Source organism: Microtus ochrogaster, unplaced genomic scaffold (genome assembly GCF_000317375.1).
Source record: "Microtus ochrogaster isolate Prairie Vole_2 unplaced genomic scaffold, MicOch1.0 UNK12, whole genome shotgun sequence".
NCBI classification, from domain to species: Eukaryota; Metazoa; Chordata; class Mammalia; order Rodentia; family Cricetidae; genus Microtus; species Microtus ochrogaster.
The window spans coordinates 810,184-832,973 of NW_004949110.1; the positions used below are offsets into that span (position 1 = coordinate 810,184).

Consider the following 22,790-nt stretch of genomic DNA (forward strand, 5'->3'; position numbering starts at 1 on the left):
CCAGGAGAGGCTCCAAAGCCACAGAGAAACCCTGTCTCGAAAAACCAAAAAAAAAAAAAAAAATTAAATAAAAAAAATGGTAAAAGTTATATTGATACTAACTATATAGTGACACATAGATCACTGACCACATGACTGCAATTCAAACCAGTTAGATAACAGACTAAGATGCATTAGTGACAAGTTACTCTTTTCTAAAAAAGGAATATGGGATCTGCAAAACAGCTATCCTATTATATAGCAGCACTACCCTTAAAACAATAATACTTGTTTTCTTTAGCTTTTTCCAGACTGTTCAATTCCATACATGGAAGTCTACAGACACATTTCAAACCCACACCTGAAATAAAGGGATGTGAAATAAGAGTGTATTTCTGTATTATCAAAGAAATTGGAGTCTGGAGAAAATATTCACCACCATTAGAAAAAGGGCTATAAATAATAAACTCTAACCTTTCCCAAGTCCAAAAAGTAATCCACAGTAACTACGACCAATATTATGAAAAGTCCAGTCTTCTTCAAATTGAATGTTTTTCTCCAAACAAGAATCAGAACACCACCTGCCACTACAGCTGATTTCTTCTTCAATTCAGTATTTAGAGCAACCAAGTTCTTCCCTATAATGCCATCCAACATTATAAGCTAGATCTGCCTCTTCCCATTTCTTCAATCTCTTAAATTTAACCATTACAAAAAGATGTTTACTATTAACTTATATCATTTGACATTATTCGAGACAGGTCTCAATATATAGATCAGTTTGGCTTCAAACTTTAAAAAAAATTCTTCAAACTCAATTTTGACAGGTGTAAGACATCAGCCCAACATTGACATTATTGCTATTTCTCATTATTTATACCCTTAACAGTTTATCTTTCTACTCTCTAATACATGTATGTGACTGTAAATCTGTAAAATTAACCTACAATGTTTTCACTGTTTTAATAGCTTGGAAATTTAATCACTCCATCATTTCCCATACATCACCTACGTGGCTACTCTCCATCATCTGTGTAATTCCTATATAAGCTGTTTATATTGTTCTAGTGCCTTACTGACATCTGTAAAAACAAACTACTTATTTTTAGTGATTATGTCAATATCTCTTTTCATACATTAATTTTAAGTAACCATTCCAACTGATTTCAATTAAACTTACTTGAGGAAATCATGTAGATAGTTCAGTAATAAAGCAAGGCTTTTCTCATCTAGAGGTGTATAGGCCAACATTGCTCCAATTCGCACTATTTAACAAAAGAATTGAGTTAAAGTTATATTCAAAGGCAGAACTGTAACCATACATGTTAACTATGTAAGAAGTAAATGAGCTGTCATAGATTTCATAAACCTAAATGATTTTATGTGTAAGCATAGGTGCATGTGCGTGTGTGTCCATGTCCTACAAGCTAAGGACAGCAAGAAATACATCCTTCCTCAAGTGCCACCCACTGGACTGGGGTTCACTAATTAAGTCAGGGAAGTCAGTGAGAACCCAAGACACATCTATCTCTCCAAAAGTGTCCACACTATAATACTCAGCTTTTTATGTGGGTTTGTTGGGGGAGGGGGAGTTCCCTCACACCTGGATTTTATGCATTGAGCTCCATCCAGTCTTCCTAATAATTTATCAAAATTCTTTTTCAAAAAAAAATTTTGCTATTTTTTTAAAGAAAAATTCAAACTGAAAGTTATGTTTTGTTATTTTACCTCTCAGTCATTTAGTAAAGACCAAAATTTAGATAAAATTATTAAAGGCCTAAAGGGGGGGGGAGGTAAAGCCATGTTTCTTAAAGTCTTCTTACCAAATAATCTCAGTAAGTGTGGCGCTCCATACACCTGGGACATGGGTGCATCAGGATGATCTGCAAGAATCTCAGCATACTGTGGTCTCTCAAATTTGTAGAGCAGCTGAGTGCCCAGCATTACATTGAAGTACTCCTTTATCCCTGCTACAACCTCATTGACGGCATACTCCCTGATAAAAGAACAAAATCATTACTTTCAAAATATTTCCTTTCAGGAGAGGATATAAATGTTAAACTATAGCGAAGACATTTTTGGTGTAGGAGTTCCTTCTGTTTGTGTGTTGCTTTCATTGGTTAATGAATAAACTGCCTTGGCCTAGATGATAGGGCAGAACTTAGGTAGGCGGAGAAGACAGAACTAAATTCTGGGAGGAAGAAAGCAGAGTCAGAGAAACGCCATGGATCTGCAGCCAGAGGTAGATGTGCTGTAACTTTTCTGGTAGGCCATGACCTACAGATTGATAGAAATGGGTTAAAAACTATTATGTAAGAGTTAGCCAATAAGAAGGTAGAGCTAATGGCCAAGCAGTGTTTAAATTAATACAGTTTCTGTGTGGTTATTTAGGGTGTAAGCTATCTGGGCGCCCTGGACAAACAAGGGGCCCCGCTTCTTGCAACTCATTTTAAACTAGTAAAACCAATTTCAAATTTATGTAATAAGGAACTTGGAAAACTACATACAGTACTGCCAAAATAATAAAGTATTTATGCTCTCAAAGTAGCAAAAAATTTAATGATTGTGTTAAGTACCTACAGTATAGTTTCAATTATATCTGAACAGTACATAAGTACTTTGTGCATAGTCAAAAGGGTTTATTCTTACTTATTATCTGTATTTCCTCGAGATTTCTTATAATTTGCATAATCCTCCAAAATGGAATCCACATTCTTCTTAGCAGGAAGATAAAAAAGCTAGGGAAAAAAAATGTGAACACACTGTTTATTACATTCCTTCCCACAATGTCAAGCAGAAAAGAAGGCTGAGTTAGAGAGACACCACCAAGTAACCACAGGAGACAAGACCTCAGAACCTTACCGGTAAACCACAAGCCTAGTGGTAAAACACAAAATAATAGAAATGGGTTAATTTAAGATGTAACAATTAGTTAACAAGAAGTCTGAGCTAACTGGCCAAGGAGTATTGTAATTAATATAGTTTCTATGTGATTATTTTGGGTCTGGGTGGCAAGAAATGAACAGGAAGTCCCCACCTACAATGGGTGGGGACTTTTCAAGCTGGGCAGTGGTGGCGCATGCCTTTAATCCCAGCACTCGGGAGGCAGAGGCAGGCAGATCTCTGTGAGTTGAAGGCCATCCTGGTCTACAAGAGCTAGGACAGGCTCCAAAGCCACAGTGAAACCCTGTCTCAAAAAACCAAAAAGAGTGGGCTTAGCATACCTACTTTTAAATTGCTACTAACATTTCTGTACACAACCCATCATTCATGCTCTATAAACCCCAAAACTTCACTGGTTGGCCAGCTGTTGGGATCCATTCTATCAACATGGTCAATTTGTCTGTGTCCTCTTGGGGAGAAAATTATACAACATCCTACAAATGGGTAACTAAACCTAGGACCTTATTTTACATTCAGGATCAACTGCCAGTAAAGCTATATACTTTCTAGTATACTCTATTATCAGAACATGTATAAATAAATGCTCCATTGTCAGCAACACTAAGATTAAAATGCCTGTCTCTGCCTATTAGCTTTCTAGAAGAGGTTGCTCCTGCAACCTCCGACTTTCTTAATCATCATAAACTAATGGAGTTTTTAAAAACTGGAGAGATGGCTCAGCAATTAAGAGCATCAGGGGACCTAGGTTCAATTCCCAGCCCCCTACATGGTGTCTCGCCATCAGGGACTCCAGTTCCAGGAGATACAGTGCCCTCTTCTGACCTCCACAGGCACTGCACACAGGCCATGCCATGTAGACATAGAGGCAAAAAAAAAGAAAATTCATAAAATTATATTAAAATATTTCAATCATATAACTTCAAGTATTTGCTGGATGGTGCACACTTGTAATCCCCACACTTGGGAGGCAGAGGCAAGTAGATCTCAATGAGGTTGAGGCCAACCTGGTCTACAAAGTGAATTCAAAGATAGCCAGGGCTGTTACATAGAGAAACCCTGTCTCAAAAGGAGACAAAAAACAACCCCTCCCTGCAAAAAACCTTTAAGCTTTTTTTCTTTTTGTCAAATACACATAACTACAACCCATGTCATTCTCAAGTTACCTGCTTTTGTCTGGTGATCAAGTCCCAGTCATCAACAAGCCATGGTTTCAGCTCTTCCGGAATCTTTACTTTAACTTCCACCCTGTTCATGAATGTTTCTTCCTAAATAGAAAAACGGAGGGTATTATTAACTTTCCTTGCTTAATTAACTTCTCTTGACCTTCAGACACCAGGCATACACCAATTCCTTGCGGTAGTCACTCATAAAGGAACTGTCACTAAAAAAAAAAACCAATACATGAAATCATAAAGCCAGCAGAATAGAATATATTCTTGAGTCATAATGGCCCTTCCTGCATTTTCTCCTCTTATGAAAAATGAAGTATCCTGAACTGATACAACTTAACAACATCTTCACATTTACTGTTGATTACCAAATGATTACTGCAAAACATGGCTTTCTTTCCTTTTCTTCCTATCCTCAATCTTTCTCGAGACATGGTCTTACTACGCAGCTCTGGCAGTCCTGGAACTCACTACGTAGACCAGGTTGACCTCAAGAACAAAGATCTGCCTGTCTCTGCCTTCCAAGGGCTGGGATTAAAGGTTTGCACCACCATGTACAACTAACATGGCTACCTTTAAAGACACTTTTTAATTACTTCTAGACCAGGACCTGCCTATGTACTTTGGTAGCATATTTCAGTAACCCCAGCAATTCAAATCTGAGGCATAAGGCTCTGAAGTCCCAAAGCTAGCCAAAGCCATACAGCAAGATCCCATCTTAACCACAGGGAAAGGGAAAGTAGAGGAAAAGGATCATCAGTTTTTAGACTAAGCTGCCAGAAAAAATAAAGAAAACTCACATTTTCAACTGTAGGATCTACCCGGGCTCTCTTCTTCCTAGGAGGCTGAGGTGTCTCACTGGTACTGCCACCATCTCCATTTCCAGGTGCTACAAAATGTGTATGGGAGGTAGGGATGGTATTGGTTAACCAAAATTCTTCCTGGTAAAGAATATCTTAAGTTCTCATTTTCCCCATTACAGATGTTTCATAAATCCAAGCTAAAGAATGTTTCTACCAAAAAAACTTATCACATCATTTCCGAAGGATTTAGTAATGTCATGTATTTAAAATGCTATTTTACTAGGAAAATCGTTAAGACTAAATTAAAGCAAGTGGGTGAAAACAACATCTTAAGGAGGCCGAAAGATCAAAATCACTTATCTATACAACACTGCTGAAAGACCTCTAAATTTGAGGTCAATAAACCACATATTTATTAAATGTCAGTTTAAACCAGTGAGCTCACAAGCTCACTGATATAAGAATACATCAATTAAGAAAGTTTATACTCTTACTTTTCTGCTTGTTCTTCTTTGTTTTCCTGTAAAGAGAAAACAAAAATTACTCCTAGGAAAACTGTTCCAGTTCTTATGTAAGTAAATTCAGAGAAAATGCCCACCAAAATTGTCAATGACTATATTTTATGTTTGCTTCCCAAAATATTTACCTTGATTGTAGTTTTTAATCTATATTATTATTATTATTATTATTATTATTATTATTATTATTATTATTTGAGACAAGATTTCATTATGGAGTTCTAGCCGTCTTGGAACTCACTATGTAGACCAAGCTATCCTCAAACTCAGAGATCCATCTGGCCTCTGTGGGAACTTGCACTTTGAAACACCCAACACATACACATCAGCTTAAAAATCATAAAAATTTAACAACAAAAAAGGCTTGGTATGGTGGTGCATACCTTTAATCCCAACACTGGGGAGGCAGAGGCAGGCAGATCTTTTAAGTATGAAACTCTTTAAAAAACAAACAAAACAAACAAAAAATCTGGCCAACCTAAGTTTTCCTTTACTTCAAAAGGTTTATAATTGGAAAGACCTGGGAGATAGTATTTCCAAGTCCCATTCAATCAAAAACTTTACTTGCACACACATGCCAATGATTCACAGGAACAACAAAAAACAGATCTTATACTTTAGACACATGCTCCTCAAAGTGTACAGAAGGATTCATAAAATAAATTGCTAGTGTTCTGCCTGCATTCTAATTCTAAAACTACATATAGTCAAAATATGAACTGCTAAAAATTCTATTTTAGGAGGCTGGAGACTTGTCTCAGTTATTAAGAACACTAGCTGCTTTTCCAGAGAATATGGGTTCTAAAGTCAGCTCCCACATGATGGCTAACATGTCTGTTAATTCCAACTCTAGGAAATCCCTTCTGACCTTTCTGGGTGCCAGGTATCCAACCATGTGATACACAGACATAAATGCAGGCAAAACACTCAAACACAACACTTAAAAAAATGAATCAACAACAAAAAAAGAAAAAGAACCTACGAGGGAAGCAGGATATGAGAACTCAAACTAAAATTTAATGGAAACCCACTACATTTATTAATAGAGATAAAATATATATATAAGCTTAAAAAAAAAGGCTAGGCATGCTGGTGTACCTACCTCCCTTCAATCCCAGCACTCAGGAGGCAGAGAGGCAGGCAGATCTCTGTGAATTTGAGGCCAGCCTAATCTACATATCCAGTTTCAGTACAGCCAGATCTATATAGTAAGACTCTGCCTCAAAAAATCGTATTTGAAAGACAGTGTTCTACCCTGCATGGATGAACACTATTGTTTCCAAAAATGTGCCGGAGTTCAAGAGTGATGACTGTTAAGAGAAATAATTTCCTGATTGGATTTGAAAACTGTTCAATAGGAGGGAATTCATGCCTGGTTTTGTAAACCTGGTCAAAAGTCCATGCTAGCGTAGCGAGTCTACAGGAGTCAGAGGTTCTACAAAGAAGTCTATTATTGTTTTGCTAGATGGCTGTTATCAAACTACCTTGTAGATAATTCTACTCAAAGATTAGTGCTGCTCTCAACCTTGGCCAGAGAAGCTCCTTCTGCAGACTTATAACTTAGCAAAGTGCTCAGAACATGACTATGAATGCTCATCCATAACTGGGACATCTGTATCGTTCCACCTTCCTCCACTCAATTTCAGGGAACAGAGCATAAGAGGGTGTAAGAATAAGTATAAAGCAGGAGGATAGGGAAAGAGAGTTTTCTTCTGTGACATGCTGTCTTCTAGATACAACATAACCTGTTGCACTCAAACTCACATTAGCTGGAGTTACTTGCACAAGCCAACATTCTAAGATGGATAGAAGTGGAACTCATGAGGAGCTACTGACAGTTTATGGGTGCTGGGGAAAAGCAAGTAATTTTTCTTTAAAGGTATGTATTGTAGGTGGCCCATGCTCCAGTGAACAGCACTACCTACACCCATGAACATAAAGCTAGCAGTAACTACACTCATTAGTTTTAAAAAGGACATGGACATGACAAGAGCCCTCTTGGAAAGGGGGGGGGGTGAATAGATCAAATACATTATACACATGTATGAAATCTCTAGTCCAGAGCACTGTAAAAGCAACTCCTTTTAGAAGTCTCCTTCCTGATATAAGGAAATGTTTTTCTTTTTCTTTTTTTTTAAAGATTTATTTATTCATTAGATATACATTGTTCTTCAGGCCAGAAGGGAGCACCAGATCTTACTACAGATGGTTGTGAGCCACCATGTGGTTGCTGGGAATTGAACTCAGGACCTTTGGAACAGCAGGCAGTGCTCTTAACCACTGAGCTAACTCTCCAGCCCCCAGGAAATGTTTTTCTACTTCTTAATAAGCCTTGGTTATGAGCCGGCAGTGGTGGCACACACTTTTAATCTTGGCACTCGGGAAGCAGAGGTAAATGATCTCAGTGAGTTTGAAGCCAGACTGGTCCTCAAAGCCTGTTCCAGGACAGTCAGGACTGATACAGAGAGAAATTATCTCGAAAAAACAAAAACAGAACAACAACAAACAAACAAACAAACAAACGCATGCCTTGGTTACTTACTCTTCAGATAATAGTTATAATCTTTAAGACCACGTATAAGGTCATTATTTCTACAATCATTTCAGGTACATAACCTTTTAGGGACACAGTCTGAGTAAATGACTTTCAAACTATGGGCTAGCTGCCAAGAAGTCTTGCAATCCAGAGTTTACAAATTAGACTTTTTCCCCTTTATTCTTATTTTATATTTAGCACTACTGAAAGTAACCTTTGCCAAAATAATTATCTCAAAATGTGACTCCCTGACAATTCAAAACTACTTTTCTAACCTGTATGTGTATACACGTGTCACTTCAAACATGAGGGCTGAAAGAGCAATTATTGTTGCTGAAGTGCACACTCAATCTATTTTAATGTTGTACATATTTTAGTGCAAGGGAGGTGGCTAAGGAAAATCAAGTAACTAATGTGCATTTAAAATTACTTTTACAACCTGATACCCATTAGAAACAAAATATGTATCATGATCAACTGTAAATTTGAATTACATTTATAAGGCAGTATTAACAAAGAACATCTTACACTTCAACATTTTTCTGCTGCAGACCAGATGTCTTCTTTCCTGGAGCAGCCCCTCTCATCTTGCCCTCTGCATATTGTTCCCTTCAAAAGCAATGTCAGAAAGTAATGAGAAACAGCAAACTGTGCCTACTTGATTCCATCTATAATCTGTATTTCAACTGAATTTTCCAGTCAGACGTATAATGGCACACATCTTTAATCCCAGCACTCTGGAGACAGAAGCAGGTGGATCCTTGTGAGGTCGGGGCCAGCAAGGGCTTATACAGTGAGACCCTGACTCAGAAAAATTTAAAAAGAGAACTGGCTGCTCTTCCAGAGGTACTGAGTTCAATTCCTAGCAACTAACTATATGGTGGATCATAGCCATCTAATGAGAGCTGGTGCCCTCTTTTGGCCTGCAGGCATACATGCAGGCAGAAAACTATATATAAAACAAAGAAATAAATCTTTAAAAAAAAAAAACACACAACTTATCTATTAGTATAAGTGAACCTCCACAGTGTTCCAAAATACCCATGTTGTACAGATTCATTTTATTATAAAACTAAAATAAAATAAGACACACAGAAAGCCTGAAATTGGGGCTGGAGAGATCAAAGAGTACCTGGGTCCAATTCTCAGCACCCATGTGGCTGCTCACAACCATAAATCAGGTCTGGGAAAGAAGGCTTTAGGGGGAGTACTTGCTCTTGCAGAAGACCTGGGTTTGATTCCCAGCAGCCGCAAGATGGCCCACAACCATCCATAACTCCAGGAAATCTTACTCCCTCTTCAGGCCTCCTCACACATCAAGCACACATGTGATACATATATATGTAATATATATTATACATATAATATGCATACACACATAAAAAACAAAACACTCATATATAAAAAAATAAAACCAAAAATAACACTTAAAGTCTACAGAAATCAAAAGATTGAAGAATCTAAACATAGCCAGAAAGCTAGCCCAAGAGGTAAAAGGTAGGTGTTACCAAGCCCACTGATTTGAGTTCAGTACCTGGACCCCACATGACAGAAGAACTGACCCCAACCTCCACAATCTCATCATGGCATACCCATGCCCACGTAAATAACAAGAGGCAAAACAAAAATTTTGTTGCTAAAATTAAAATCAATGTGGTACAAATTAGCATATGGTCTCAGAAATTGAAAATTCCAGTGTTGTGCCTGGTTGGGGAATTCACTAACAGTCCCGAAGTTTTCTTTTAATTTGACTCCATGTAATTAGTTTTAATTTTTTAAATATTTTAGTTGTAAAATTCAAATGTAATAACTACCTTATAGATAATTTTTCTGGGTCCTTTTCCCACAACCTATTTTCAGAATAAATATAATGGGAATATCTCTTCCTTTTCATTTTCCCATCAGTTAACTATGCCTTCCATAGCCTCCAAGATGTTAAACAACATTAAATAAGTTTGCACCTACAATTTCAAAACTTTGTTTTTCAGAATTAATTTTTTTGTTTTTGTTTTTTTGAAGACAGGGTTTCTCTGTAGCTTTGAAGTCTGTCCTGGAACTCGTTCTATAGATCAGGCTTGTCTCAAACTCACAGAGACTTGCCTGCTACTGTTTCCCAAGTGCTGGGATTAAAGGCATAAAACTTTGTTTTTCTACTAAATTCTAAAGACAGACTCAGAAATGACAGGATATTACTTTTACCCAGAAAATATGTAGTTACTTGAAATCAAGCTTTAACACAGGAACTAACAAGTGTAAAGAATCATTTTACTAAAAGTAGAGGAAGGTGTCAACATGATCTAATTCTGCTCATTCCATGTCTAAAAATATCAAAATTTATTTCCCAAAACAAACTTACTGATTGGCCTTTTGAAGCTCTCGCTGTTTTTGCAAATTGGTGTCCACATATTTGAGTACTCTGCTTTCTGGAACCCATTCATCCCAACTGAAAAAGACAAGTTAAAAAAACACTGAAATACATTTTAAATATAGTTTAGGTTCTCTTCCAATTAACTTTTAAAGATCTAAACAGCAAAATTTTTGAATTCCCTTGAAATAATGTGTTCTAATTTTTTTAACATCTATTTATTTGTATATGTGTGTACAAGTGTATGTTACAGAATGCGTGTGTGAGGGTGTCAGAAAAGAACTTTTTGGAGTCAGTTCTTTCACTGTGTAGGTCCTAGAACTACAACTTGGTTCTTCACCCTTAGAGGCAAGTACTTTTTACCCACTGAACCATCTTGTCAACCCTAGGGTTTTTTGTATTTACTTTTTAAAAAATGAATTTCAAGTTGGCCTTGAATTCATGGTAATCCTCTTGCCTCAGTATCCCAAATTCTCTAACTACAGGCATGCACAAACCATGTTCAGCTTTTTATGAAATAATCTGATTAAGCTGGCAATGCAAATCTATTCCCAACTAAAAGAAAAATCTAAGCAAAGTGTGTTCTAGTAAGAAGCAGCATTCCAAATATAAACGATGTATGTGGATTATTCAAATCATTTGTTAATGGTCAAAGAATAAGTCACTAAGCCATTAGCTTTCCAGAATTACAGTACTATGTTAAGGTCCACAGCTCATAAATGCTAAAAGTGCACCAGGAGCACACGACAGTCTACCAATACTTACCACCTAGGTGACTAGATTAAGTTTGTACATTAAAAGGCTTACAATGTTTTTTTTTTCTTCAGATAACTCACTGTTCACATTTATCTACTAAATGTAAGCATTCCAATTTCCTAGGTGATTAAAAAAAGCTTTCTAAAATCTCAGGTATCCGGTTTCTCACAAAACAAGCTTTTTATTGATGTATATGGGAAGACAAAACTTTAATGTGGAATGTTGAACTTTTTGAGCAAACTAACTTTTGAATAAAATTAAGTCTTTTCTCCTGCTGATGGAGCTCCATTAGTGACACAATCAGGTATATTCTTGAGGCAATCTTTTATTTAATGATTTCCCACCTCTGACCTCTTATAGAGTATAGCCAAAAGGAAAAATAAATAAAAAACATTCCTCAACATGATTTCCTAAAGAAAACTTTAAAACATGCATTTACCTAGAGGTCAGGAGGGGGTGGTGTACTGAGGGAGCTCCTTCAGGAACAGGAAAAAGGGCTACAATATCCTCACGTGTCTTCAAAGATTTTTCAGAGCGCCTGGGCCTCACAGCACTTCTGATACAGACAGCATAGTACAAAGTAATCTCAGTAACTATGTGCAGAATTTAGCTTAAGCTTTATCAAGATTCATTCACAAATGGAATAGTCTAATGTCTGTGTCAACAAATTCCAGTAAGATTTTTGAAAATTTAGAAATATCTTAGTATCTACTGTGATTTTTGAAAGTGTATTTAAACAAGTATCTAAGAGAAATCCAGTTTGAAATTGGAATTTTGTTGTACCAATGTTTTAGAAGGTGTCTTACAGTAGGGCATAGTGGTGCACACCTTTAATCCCAGCACTCTAAAGGTGCAGTAGATCTGAGTTCCAGGCCTGCATGGTCTACATACCAAGCTCCAGACCAGCCAGGGATACATAGTAAGAAAAACCTTGTCTCTAAATAAGTATCCTACAGATTGCCTTTTCTTTTGGGGTGTGTCGGGAGGAATGGGAGGTACTGGAGACTGAGCGAGGGCTCCATGCATGCTGGCAAGAGAGCTCTACCATTGAAACTACATCCCTATCCATAAAGCTCTTTAAAAAATAAAACATCCATATCCTATATTCCTTAAAGTTGCCTTTAACTGCTTTAAAACCTCAGAAATTCCCTCCCCTTCAGATACAAACCACATCTAAATTAGCACACTGAATAACCAATTACCAAATCACTCCAACTGCTTGTTACCAAAGAGATGAAAATCCTTGCTGAAACTGAGAAAAACAAAATGGACAACCATCTTCGCTCTGAGGAATCTCTACTAGTAGACTAATAACTGAGAGCCGCTAGAATTTTTAAGTATACATCAAGCGTGTAACTTTCAGTATTTTTCAAAGTAGTTGTGACTAATCTCCAAAGTCAAATCCACAGGCAAAATTGAATACACACATAATATACTTGACAGGCATTTTAAAAACACCCCTCTCAAATGGTTTTAAGTTTCTCAACAGCTACCCATGAGATTAAGCCTGTAATCTCACCATTCAGGAGGCCAAAAGATTACTGCAACTTCCAGGATAGCCAATACTACAAAACATGACCCAGTTTCAGAAAAGGAAAATGAAAACTCATTTCTAAATACTTCCTAAAGGCTAACATGGGCATGTTTAGCAAGCCAACTCTGTAAGACACCTATGATATCTTAATTTTCCTCATAAAAACCTGTAATGTCACTGGGCGGTGGTGGCACAAGCCTTTGATTCCAGCACTCGGGGAGCAGAGGCAGGCAGATCTGAGTTCGAGGTTAGCCTGGTCTACATGAGCTAGTTTCAGGACAGACTCCAAAGCTACAGAAAAACGTCTCAAAAAAAAAACAAAACAAATAAAATAAAACCTGTAATGTCTACGACTATCACCACTCCCCTATTTTCCCAAGAAAACAAGATTTAAATAAAGCCATCACTTATTTCTGTCATAAAGTACAATCCAACAAAGGAAAAACTACTTTTTGAAAAAGTAAAACCAGAAAATCTGAGGCTTTGATTTTTATAATTTATGGCAATCTACAAAAATAACAACCTAACATACAGATATTGACCTATATCTGATTTTACACAAAATATCTGATATACAAGAAGACTGAAGCATAAAAGCCATATGCACAGCTACTGAAGTAAATTCTAAGTTAAAGTGTGCTAGGGAAGGGGAAGTAGGTCACTCCATGAATGTCTTGTGCTTTCCTTTCATAGTCTATATGGACTTTTAACTTTCCCATCCCTAATATGCATAAAGAAGACATACTACTTCCTGTAGGAAAGCGTCTATTACACATTTTATCTGGATATTAGCAAAATATTAACATGTAAAATATAAGCCTCATAAACTAAAGATGAAATTTAGTTCAGTTTTTTTTAAACATGGATACTGTAGAAACCTAAAACATAAAAGTCTGTTTTCTAGATACTACAACCAACTTAAATTTATTCCTTATTATTATTTTTTTTTGAGACAAGTTCTCATCACTACGTAGTTCTGGCCTGTTAGTGACCATCCTGCCTCTGCCTGAGTGTTCAAATTAAAGCTATGCGCCAGCACACCTAGTTTCCAATTTCTTAATACAAGACTGGGATAATTCTGAAATATTGACAGTACCTACTGATCATTATTAAAAATACTTTATTCAGTTATCAGAATATGCTTTCATGTATTTTGTATTGTGACCTTTCTACAATTATACTAAACGAATAATTACAAGTTTGATATTTTTCACCTAAATTTGTTTCTGTTTGTAACAAACAGAATTAATTGGCTAGTCTTTTGGATATTTCAAAGAATTATATAAAGTTAGACCAAAATTATGGGGTTAGCAAACTTAACAGAAGAAAAAGAAAACCCTCCCTCTACATTAAAGTACCCATATCACAGCATTGTTCCCATTTAAAGAAGAACCAGACTCTGGGTCAAGTGAAACAAAGCATTAAGCATTAAAAGGTATCAAAAAGTAATTCCTAAATGGCTGACCCTTTGCAAATGACATTCCTGAAGTACAAAAAAGATCAATAATAAAAATGACTGAAAACTTCCCCTGGTAAGCCAGGTGTGATGGCACAGACCTTTAATCCCAGCACTTAGGAAGCAGAGGCAGGTGGATCTCTTTGAGTTTGAGGCTAGTCCAGTCTACTAAACAGTCAAGGCAAGGCTATACAGAGAAATCCTGTCTCAAAAAGATGAAACAAATTCCCCTATTAAAAATAATAAACAACGCAATTACAGGCAACAAAAAGGCTTAAATAATTTATTGGTGCTGTTATTTGGGTCTCAAAGAAAACACTACTGAGAAAGCTCCAATGACCACTAGAAAATTAAATTCTAGAGTTTTCTATGCTAAGCCACATGAAACTACTTAGTTAACATGTTTCAGAATTTCACAAAATGGATTTATAAACTGTCATTTCATATTTTTCCTCCTTTCTCCTGTTCTATAACTAGTTTTGAGTTTAACTGCTTGAATAAGAACTATTAAGTCATTTGGCCTGTGCTCAGGCCAAAAATATTCAGGCCATCCTAAAACACGCCATAAAAAAGTATGCTGACCAACCACTCGTAATTCAACTAGAATAGTTGGTCAAGTGTAACCACTGGGCACTACAAAATAATATAAGAAAAATTACCAAACATCAAGTACATATAATCTGGTCGAGTTCTCCCTAGTATAGTTTCATCATACTGAAGATGACTCACTCTTGCTTCGATATATACGTTATAATAGTAGACAAAATGCTTTTAAGGGTCTAATACTCACTTTTTGTTCCAACCACTGTAATGGATAAAATATTTCACTTGTTTGTCCTTTATGGCAACCTTTACACACTGAAATAAAAAAGACAAAGTCTTTGGTAGACACATAATCTTATCAAATTTGCATCCTAAATAAAGACAGATGTGCTTTTTATTTAGTACTATAAAACTTTAATTAGAAAACTTTCAAGGACAGAGTTGTTGGTCAATTTGATTCCATAACTCTAGTGCTGAGAATCCTTTTCTATATAGTTACAAAACTTCAATTTAAAAATAAACACAAAACTAACAAACAGCACTGAAAAGAGGTCACTATAAATCAACAATCTAGGTCTGCTACCCAAGGTCAAGAAATGAAAGCTATTCTTAGAGTTTTTTAAACTCTAGCTAAGAACTCCATTTATTTCAAAAATATAATCTCATCAGTCTATAAAAAAAAAAACAGCATGCTGATTTTTTTATTAGGTTTAAGAGCATAATTAGCCGGGCGGTGGTGGCGCACGCCTTTAATCTGAGCACAAGGAGGCAGAGGCAGGCGGATCTCTATGAGTTCGAGGCCAGCCTGGTCTACAAGAGCTAGTTCCAGGACAGGCTCCAAAGCTACAGAGAAACCGTCTTAAAAAGTTAAAGAGCATTCTTAAAAGTAACCAAACAAAACAAACTATTAGAGAAAAGTCCCCGTGACAAGACTTTTTGATCTGACTTTTTTGATTTCACTGGTCAACCAAACAATAATTTACTCTAATCATTATTTAAGAAATTGTTCCCCAGAATATTTTGCTGCTAGAGAAAAAACAGTTCAGATGTTTGCCAAAAGTGCATACAACAATGAAAAACATACAAGATCAAAACCAAAAGGATTTAGTTACAAACAAACAGCTATACATTCAAAACATGAGCTGTGAACATCATTTTTAGTCAGAACTGGCTGGTACAAATATAAACTTAACAGAAATTTACACAGAAATCACTTTTAATCATTATGCTTTATATACATGTGTATAGTGTGTATGAGTGTGTGTTGCTGCACTTTTGTTGGTTTTCTGTACTAGGTACTTAAACCAGCATCTTACTCATGGAAAGTACTTTTGCTGGGCTTTGTCCCCTGCCCTGTTTACTACTTTGTGAGACAGAGTTTCACTAGGGCCATCCCTGAACTCCATATCCCAAGTAATCCTTCTGTCTTAATTTCCCAACTAGCCTGCCTGGTTCATAGGCCTGTGTCACCCAGTATACGGTGTTTCTTTTTTTTCTTGGTGGGAGTAGCACTGAGATTGAGTTCAGGGCTTTAATTATGGTAGGCAAGTATTCTACCATGTAACTAGCCAGCAGCCTTTGTGTTCAATTCTTAAATGCCTGTAGTTCCATCTCTGAGTTTAAGACCACCCCAGCATCTGTCTCAAAAGAAACATCTTCAAAAATAAGAAGTGTCTGTAATCCCAGTCCTCAAGCAGTCAGAATGGAGACTAGACAAGCTATGGACTGAAGCTAAGGACAATCTGAGCTCTACCAGATCCTGTCTCAAAAAGTAAAGGGCTAGGGATGTAGTTTACTGATACAGCACTTTTCTAGCAAACAAAAGGCCCCATTTTGAGCCCCAGCAGTGTTAAAGAGGATGGGACAACTTTTAATTTTCTATGCTGGGCTGGATATATCTCAGTGATAGGGAACATAGCTAGAGTATTTAAATCCCTGGGATAAGCACCAGAATGATACCCCAAACTCAATTCTGCCAAAAGTCATTAGAAATAAAATAATAAAAATAATTTTAGACTATAAAGTAGACTGTCCAGGCATGGGGATGTAACTGCAGTGGTAGCTCTCTTCCAAACATATGTATGCTGTGTTAAATCGTGAGCACTGTAAATATTTTTAATTAAAATAAAAATAAATGTATTCTGCTGTTATCACTGGCTAGTTTTTTTCTTCTTCCTTTTGGTTTTTTGGTGATAGAGTTTCTGCATATAGCCATGGCTGTTCTGGAACTTGCTCTACAGACCAGGCTGGCCTCAAACTCAGAGATCCGCCTACCTATGCCTACCAAGTGCTAGGATAAAATGTAGCACCACCAGGCATCTAAATTTAAAGTCATAATGAAAAAAAGAAAAAAGCCTTGTTCTCTCAGGGTTCAAATTTTACCATTCAAATTAACTAATAGCAGTTAAATATATATGACAACCAGAGAATGGTGGTGGGTCACATCTATTTGAGACCTCAGCATAAAAGGGTAAGGCAGGAGGCTTACTGTTAGTTCAAAGCCAGCCTGAGCTAATAAGAACTCTAGTCTCATAACCAGCAAACACAAAGAGAAACACACAGAGGGAAGTTAAATATCAATTGTTAAAGCTGAGTAAAAGGCTCAATGAATAACAGTGCTTGCCATGCAAGCAGGACAACTCATGACCCCAGAACCCATATGATACTGGTGCTCCTACAATGAGATGGAAGGTGAAGAAGAAAAGAATCCCAGGAAATCTAAAGTTAGATAGTAGAGACTGTCTCAGGGACATCAAGAAGAGACTGGCACTCGAGGTTGTCCTCTGATCTCAAAGCTCACAAGGTTTTACAGATCGACATGCTCTGGTGCTGTTTCCCGCTGTGGTATTAACCATAAAATGCTATTTGTTACAACCAAACAACCTTCATCTATCACTTTAATGCTATTTCCAACCAATAGGTCTTTACTGAGTTAGTTTAAAAAGGGAACTTTCTCCATCCACCAGCAAGCAAGCAGTAACAAACTCAAAATGAGATTTATGAACCTATCCAAAAATGAAATCTTTACATCTCCAGCAAGAAAGTACTATATATAATTTGATATTATAAAGTCGAATCTACCTAACATTTTGGCTACCTTCTCAAAAGAAAGCAGGTTCCATACCTTTGCTTCATAGAGAAGGGGCCCATGAAAGCACAGCACTCGCTCGCCTGTAGAAAGAGGGGGGAGGAAAAGGGTCAGGTTAATTTTGAGTCATTTGCCATACTGAAAGATGTGACTTCAAGAACCACTACACTTGATTATAAAAGTCCCAGCAAAATCAGGAAAACAGGTAAAACTATTCATGAACGCTTCAGAACAAACTTTACCATATCTTTAGTATCCAGGGTCAACAAAGTTCAAACTTAAATTTCTATTAAAATTATCAAATCACCTATGGGATAAAGTTTGGCTAGTTCACCTGTTCTAATCTGGAAATAGAATTATTTATTCATTTATTTATTTATTTGGGGTTTTTGAGACAGGGTTTCTGTGTAGCTTTGGAGCATGTCCTCGAACTAGCTCTTGTAGACCAGGCTAGCCTCAAATTCACAGAGATCTGCCTATCTCTGCCTCCCAAATGCTGGGATTAAAGGTGTGCACCACTACTTGGGAATAGAATTTTTTTTTTTTTTTTTTTGGTTTTTCGAGACAGGGTTTCTCTGTAGTTTTGGAGCCTGTCCTGGAACTCCCTTGGTAGACCAGGCTGGTTTCGAACTCACAGAGATCCGCCTGTCTCTGCCTCCCAAGTGCTGGGATTACAGGCGTGCGCCACCACCGCCCGGCTCCGGGAATAGAATTTTTAAAATGTTTTCTCTAAGTTTAGTCACTTGACTGATTTCTGCTTCCTTTTACTGAGTATTACACATTAAAACTCCTGACCAAATACATAAGATGAATTTTTTCTACGTTATCCTACCTATGTTTGTTCATTTCTTAGTATTCTGGAAGCTAGGCTATTTCAATGAAAAAAAAAAAACACAGAACAATCCTACCCTGGGAATTTACTCCCAATGTTGACTCTACCATTGGCACTTGCAAATCCAAATAAAATCTGGGTAGAGTTAAGACTTGAAGACATCTGCGCTTATCAAACAAATTGGGTGGTGATTTCTGGACTCTTGACTTCACATAATGATAGTGGAAGTTTATCACACACATTTTCAGTCCACTTGCTTTCAACACATTCTAAGGTGACTGACGTATTCAACAGGGTCAGTTATGTGTTTATAAAATTGTATCTTAACAGTCCTATGCTGGAAAAAAATGTTTTTTAAATATATATGTATGTATGTATATGGACTGGAAGAGATGGCTCAGGTTAAAAGCACTGCCTGCTCTTCCGAAGGTCCTGAATTCAATTCCCAGCAACCACATCATCTGTAATGAGATTTTTTCTTAAATATATATATGTATGTGTACATATAGTATATATGTATATATACATAAATTATAAGCCTGGCATGGTGGTACACACCTTTAATCCCAGTATTCTTGAGTTCAAGGCCAACACATCTTACATAAGCCAGTCAAAGCTATATGGTGAGACCCTTTCTCTCTCTTAAATGTGGCCTATTTGCTGTGTGCCAAGCATTTCATACTAATAAGGGACACATAGGTTAACTAAATGTTTTTATCTTTTTCTGTACTTATATTGTACTTTTCTTATCTGCCCACCTCCTGGGATTCCAAGTTTACTATCATATCTAATGAGCCCAAGGCTTTGTGCATGCTATAAGCACTTTCCCAACTGAGCTACATACATCTTTATCTCTGGAGTGCTTTTTGAAATTATTATTACTTCTGAACTTCAGAGACCTCCATTGTTAGACTTCCAAAGATCCAGCAACCCTTAACATCAAGGTATCCCTAAAAACTCCTACTACTTAACTGTTAAAAGCATTACTAGACCTATGGCCAGCCTTGAATAAAGATGGAAAATTGATCTAACAGTCCAGGGGTAAAATCTAAATAAATGGGTAAAACATTCTGCTCTTAAACAGAAGCAGTAAGATCAGATCTGTGATTACTAATTTCATTCCAAGTACCCTTTAAGCTACTCTGAAATAATATACCTTTTTAAAAATTGGCTGCTTCAGCTAAAAACTATACTATGGCTCTATGAATCCAAATATATGCATATATTTATATAAATATAAATATATAGCTGAAAAACTGCACTAAAGACTCTTTGACTCAAAAAATAAATGCATTTAGCTAGTGTAAATCAGGCTAATTAGTGAACAGAAAAATTCAATAACTGACAAATTCTAACTACACAGTTCTCCATCCTTAGATCCACTCTAGCCTCAAACTACAATGATCCTGCCCAGAGGCTGTCTTCTTACTAGCTTGTAGTTAAATGGCCCTCCATGAGACAGAAATAGTTCCATTCCCAGCACCCACACACAGCGGTTCACAACTCCAGTTCTGAGAATCCAAGGCCTTCTGGCTTCTGAGGGTACCAGGCCCATACATAGTGCATGCATGCAAGACACTCATACACATAAAACATTGCACACCCCCGCGCGCGCGCGCGCGCACACACACACACACAATGTAGTCACCACCTTTCACTATCACAATTCTATCAAGATTTCAAAATAATATCAACACTAAATATTTTCCTTCCAAGATGTTCTCTGAATTTTTATTACTTATTGTGGGGAGGAGAGTAGTTATATGCACATAAGACACTGTACATGTGGAGGTCTCAAGACAACTTGTGGGAGACAGTTCTCTATCTCCATCATGTGAGCCCCTGGAATCAGGGTCAAGATGGGAGCTGGGCGGTGGTAAAGCACGCCTTTAATCCCAGCACTTGTTCAGGCAGAGGCAGGCGGATCTCTGAGTTCAAGACAGAGGGAGTTCCAGGGAAGGTTCCAAAGCTACAGAAAAACCGTCTCGAAAAACCAAAAATAACAGTCAAGGTGGGGACAGAACATCTTATATAGTCTTTTATACATGATTTTAAAAAGATGGTTATATAGTTTAGCTTGTATTTTTTTTCTGGACAGTGTCATCCTACTCTCTAACGCTGGAATTTTAGGTGTGTGTCACAACCAGTTACACCTGGAAACTGCAGCTGAAATGTAATGGTAAAGGCAGGGATTTACAAAGCTTTCATAACCCAAGTCTTTGTTGTTCCTATTCTTCTCTAATTACACCAATACCTTTTTCTGGTTTGCCTTCATTCATCTCCTTGCTTTATCAACTTCTCCTTTAGCCCTAGCTGTCTTGGAACTCTCTAAGTAGACAAGGAAAACCTTGAACTCAGAGATCTGACTGCCTCTGCATCCAGAGTGCTTGGACTAACGGCGTTCTTTTTAAAAACGCAAAAAGTCCTCGTGTTTGCCTCAGGAAGCACCGGGCGACAAAGCTAGGACTCCAGTCCTCAAACTACTTTAGGTATCAAATTCTAGATAACATTAAGGGAACTTACAAGATACGGTAAACAAGATTTAGCTGAGGCACACTGAAGACCGAAGCAGGAGGATCAATATAACAGCCAGAGGTGCAAACCAACACTTGCCTCAAAAACAAAAAAACTTTCTAGAAAACACCTAGCAAAACAACGAAGGGCCACAATTTCTCAAAGCGGGAGCAAAGTACTAAGAGTTCTCATCAAAAACCCTTGGAATACCGTTAAGTTGTTTTGTCTTTTTAATGTCTAGCACCTTAATGGTTAAACAACCCTAAAACAACAGTTACGCAGGCGTCTGGGCTGGGAATGTACGCAACAAGCACAAACGGCCATGACAATAAAAGGTTTAAAACGTTCCTCTTAATGCTTACAGTTTTACTTCCTTTAGTGCGCTATTAAACACCTCGGTAATTGAGTTACGAGTACTGAGTAACCGCTTCCCCCTGAAAGGACCGTTAAACTGCAACACTGTTCTCGATCAAAGCCAACTAATAAACATTAGCTTTCAAATCGCCATTAACAGTCGACTACTGCAACCAGTCAAGCAACTTCTGGGTTTAAAGACGACGAAGAGGCCAAGGACCTCTAGCCGGACACTCCCTGCGGGGGAACGGAAATTGTTTTCCCGAGCAACTGCGTAGGAGAGCACCCAGGACTCCGGCGCTCCGCAGCAGACACAGGAAAACGATGCCTTCAGGGTACAGCAAGCCTAGCCACCCGCTCGGGCGGCTCACGGTTTTTCCGTCCCCACCCATCACTCGGAGGCAAACGCAGGCCTCGGCCGGAGCGAGGTCTCGGTGCCAGGGGGCGCTGCACGGCCCGAAGCCGCACCGAGACGCTGCGAGACGCCGGCAGCCATGATGGCGCGGCCATCTTGGCGCGGCCATTTTACAAACGCACTTCTCCCGCCGCGGGGCGCAAAGCCCACTCCCCGTCCTCCGGCGGCAGGGCTCCCCGAAATAGCCCAGAGAGCCCCGGGATGGGGGGGGGGCCCAGCAGCCTCGCCCCTCCAGCCCACGGTGGTGCAAGCGGCGCGGGGCAGCGCGGCAGCACGGAGAGAAGTGGGGGGGGGGGGGACGACAACAACACGGGCTGCCGCTGCTCCCCTCCCCCACGCCACATCACTTCCTAACCGTCGCCATGGCTCGCTCGCCGGCCGCCTCCCCACAATAGCCTTCCCCGCTCAGAGACAAACAAGCGCCGAGGTCTGGCCCCGCGCACGGGGCTCCCGCGGCCCCGGCTGTGCCACAAAGCCCGGCCGCCGCCCGGCGCGCCGAGTCCACCCTGCGCAGTGCGCCTTCCCTTCCCTTCACAAAGCACAGCCCGCAGTGGCCCCAGGCCGCGAGCCCCGCCGCCCCCGACCCCCCAAACCTCAGCCGCCCCGACTCAGCCTCCCTCCCCGGCGCCGTTAGCTGCCTCGACCCAAAGCGGCACACTCACCCTCCTGGAATTTGGGCTTCGGGTCCTGCTTGGGCGCCATTTATAAGTGATTCGCCGCCTCCTCCTTCTCCCACCACCCCCGACTACCGCCCCCTACTCTCTACCCCACCCAACTTCGCGTCAGGCGCGCCGTCGGGAACAGCCAGCTCTACATCCTGGCCGCGATTTGCCAGAGCCGCCTGACCTCACAACGCCGCGACCCTCGCCGCCGCCGCCTCAGCCAACGGCTGCCCGCCGCGCACGCAAGCCTGCGCCCGTGCCGCCCCCGAGGCACGCCGGGATTGGTAGTTCGGCCCCCAACGGACGCGAAGCCGGGTGGGGGAGGGGAAGGGAGACGCCTTCCCTCCCCCACCCCCACCCCC

General features: G+C 39.0%; 1 protein-coding gene across 5 annotated transcripts in view; it reads right to left on the minus strand.

The window, feature by feature from the left end:
• Morf4l1 (mortality factor 4 like 1) overlaps positions 1 to 22,589 on the minus strand; it is a 23,556-nt gene extending 967 nt beyond the window's left edge. The window contains exons 1-12 of one of the 5 annotated variants that reach the window (XM_026789014.1): positions 22,429 to 22,578; positions 17,688 to 17,734; positions 14,811 to 14,878; positions 11,470 to 11,586; positions 10,266 to 10,352; positions 8,438 to 8,518; positions 5,350 to 5,375; positions 4,853 to 4,941; positions 4,047 to 4,148; positions 2,629 to 2,717; positions 1,803 to 1,975; positions 1,138 to 1,244 (exon numbers count right to left, since the gene is read on the minus strand). In XM_026789014.1, the coding sequence (XP_026644815.1) occupies positions 1,156 to 1,244; positions 1,803 to 1,975; positions 2,629 to 2,717; positions 4,047 to 4,148; positions 4,853 to 4,941; positions 5,350 to 5,375; positions 8,438 to 8,518; positions 10,266 to 10,352; positions 11,470 to 11,586; positions 14,811 to 14,878; positions 17,688 to 17,734; positions 22,429 to 22,468 (1,008 nt within the window). In that variant the 5' untranslated portion in view covers positions 22,469 to 22,578 and the 3' untranslated portion in view covers positions 1,138 to 1,155. Of the gene's footprint in view, positions 1 to 1,137; positions 1,245 to 1,802; positions 1,976 to 2,628; positions 2,718 to 4,046; positions 4,149 to 4,852; positions 4,942 to 5,349; positions 5,376 to 8,437; positions 8,519 to 10,265; positions 10,353 to 11,469; positions 11,587 to 14,810; positions 14,879 to 17,687; positions 17,735 to 22,428 lie in introns of those variants that run through there. The other 4 variants (XM_005366641.2, XM_026789015.1, XM_005366643.2 and 1 more) reach the window with 4 other exon arrangements.
• Positions 22,590 to 22,790: the final 201 nt, after the last annotated feature.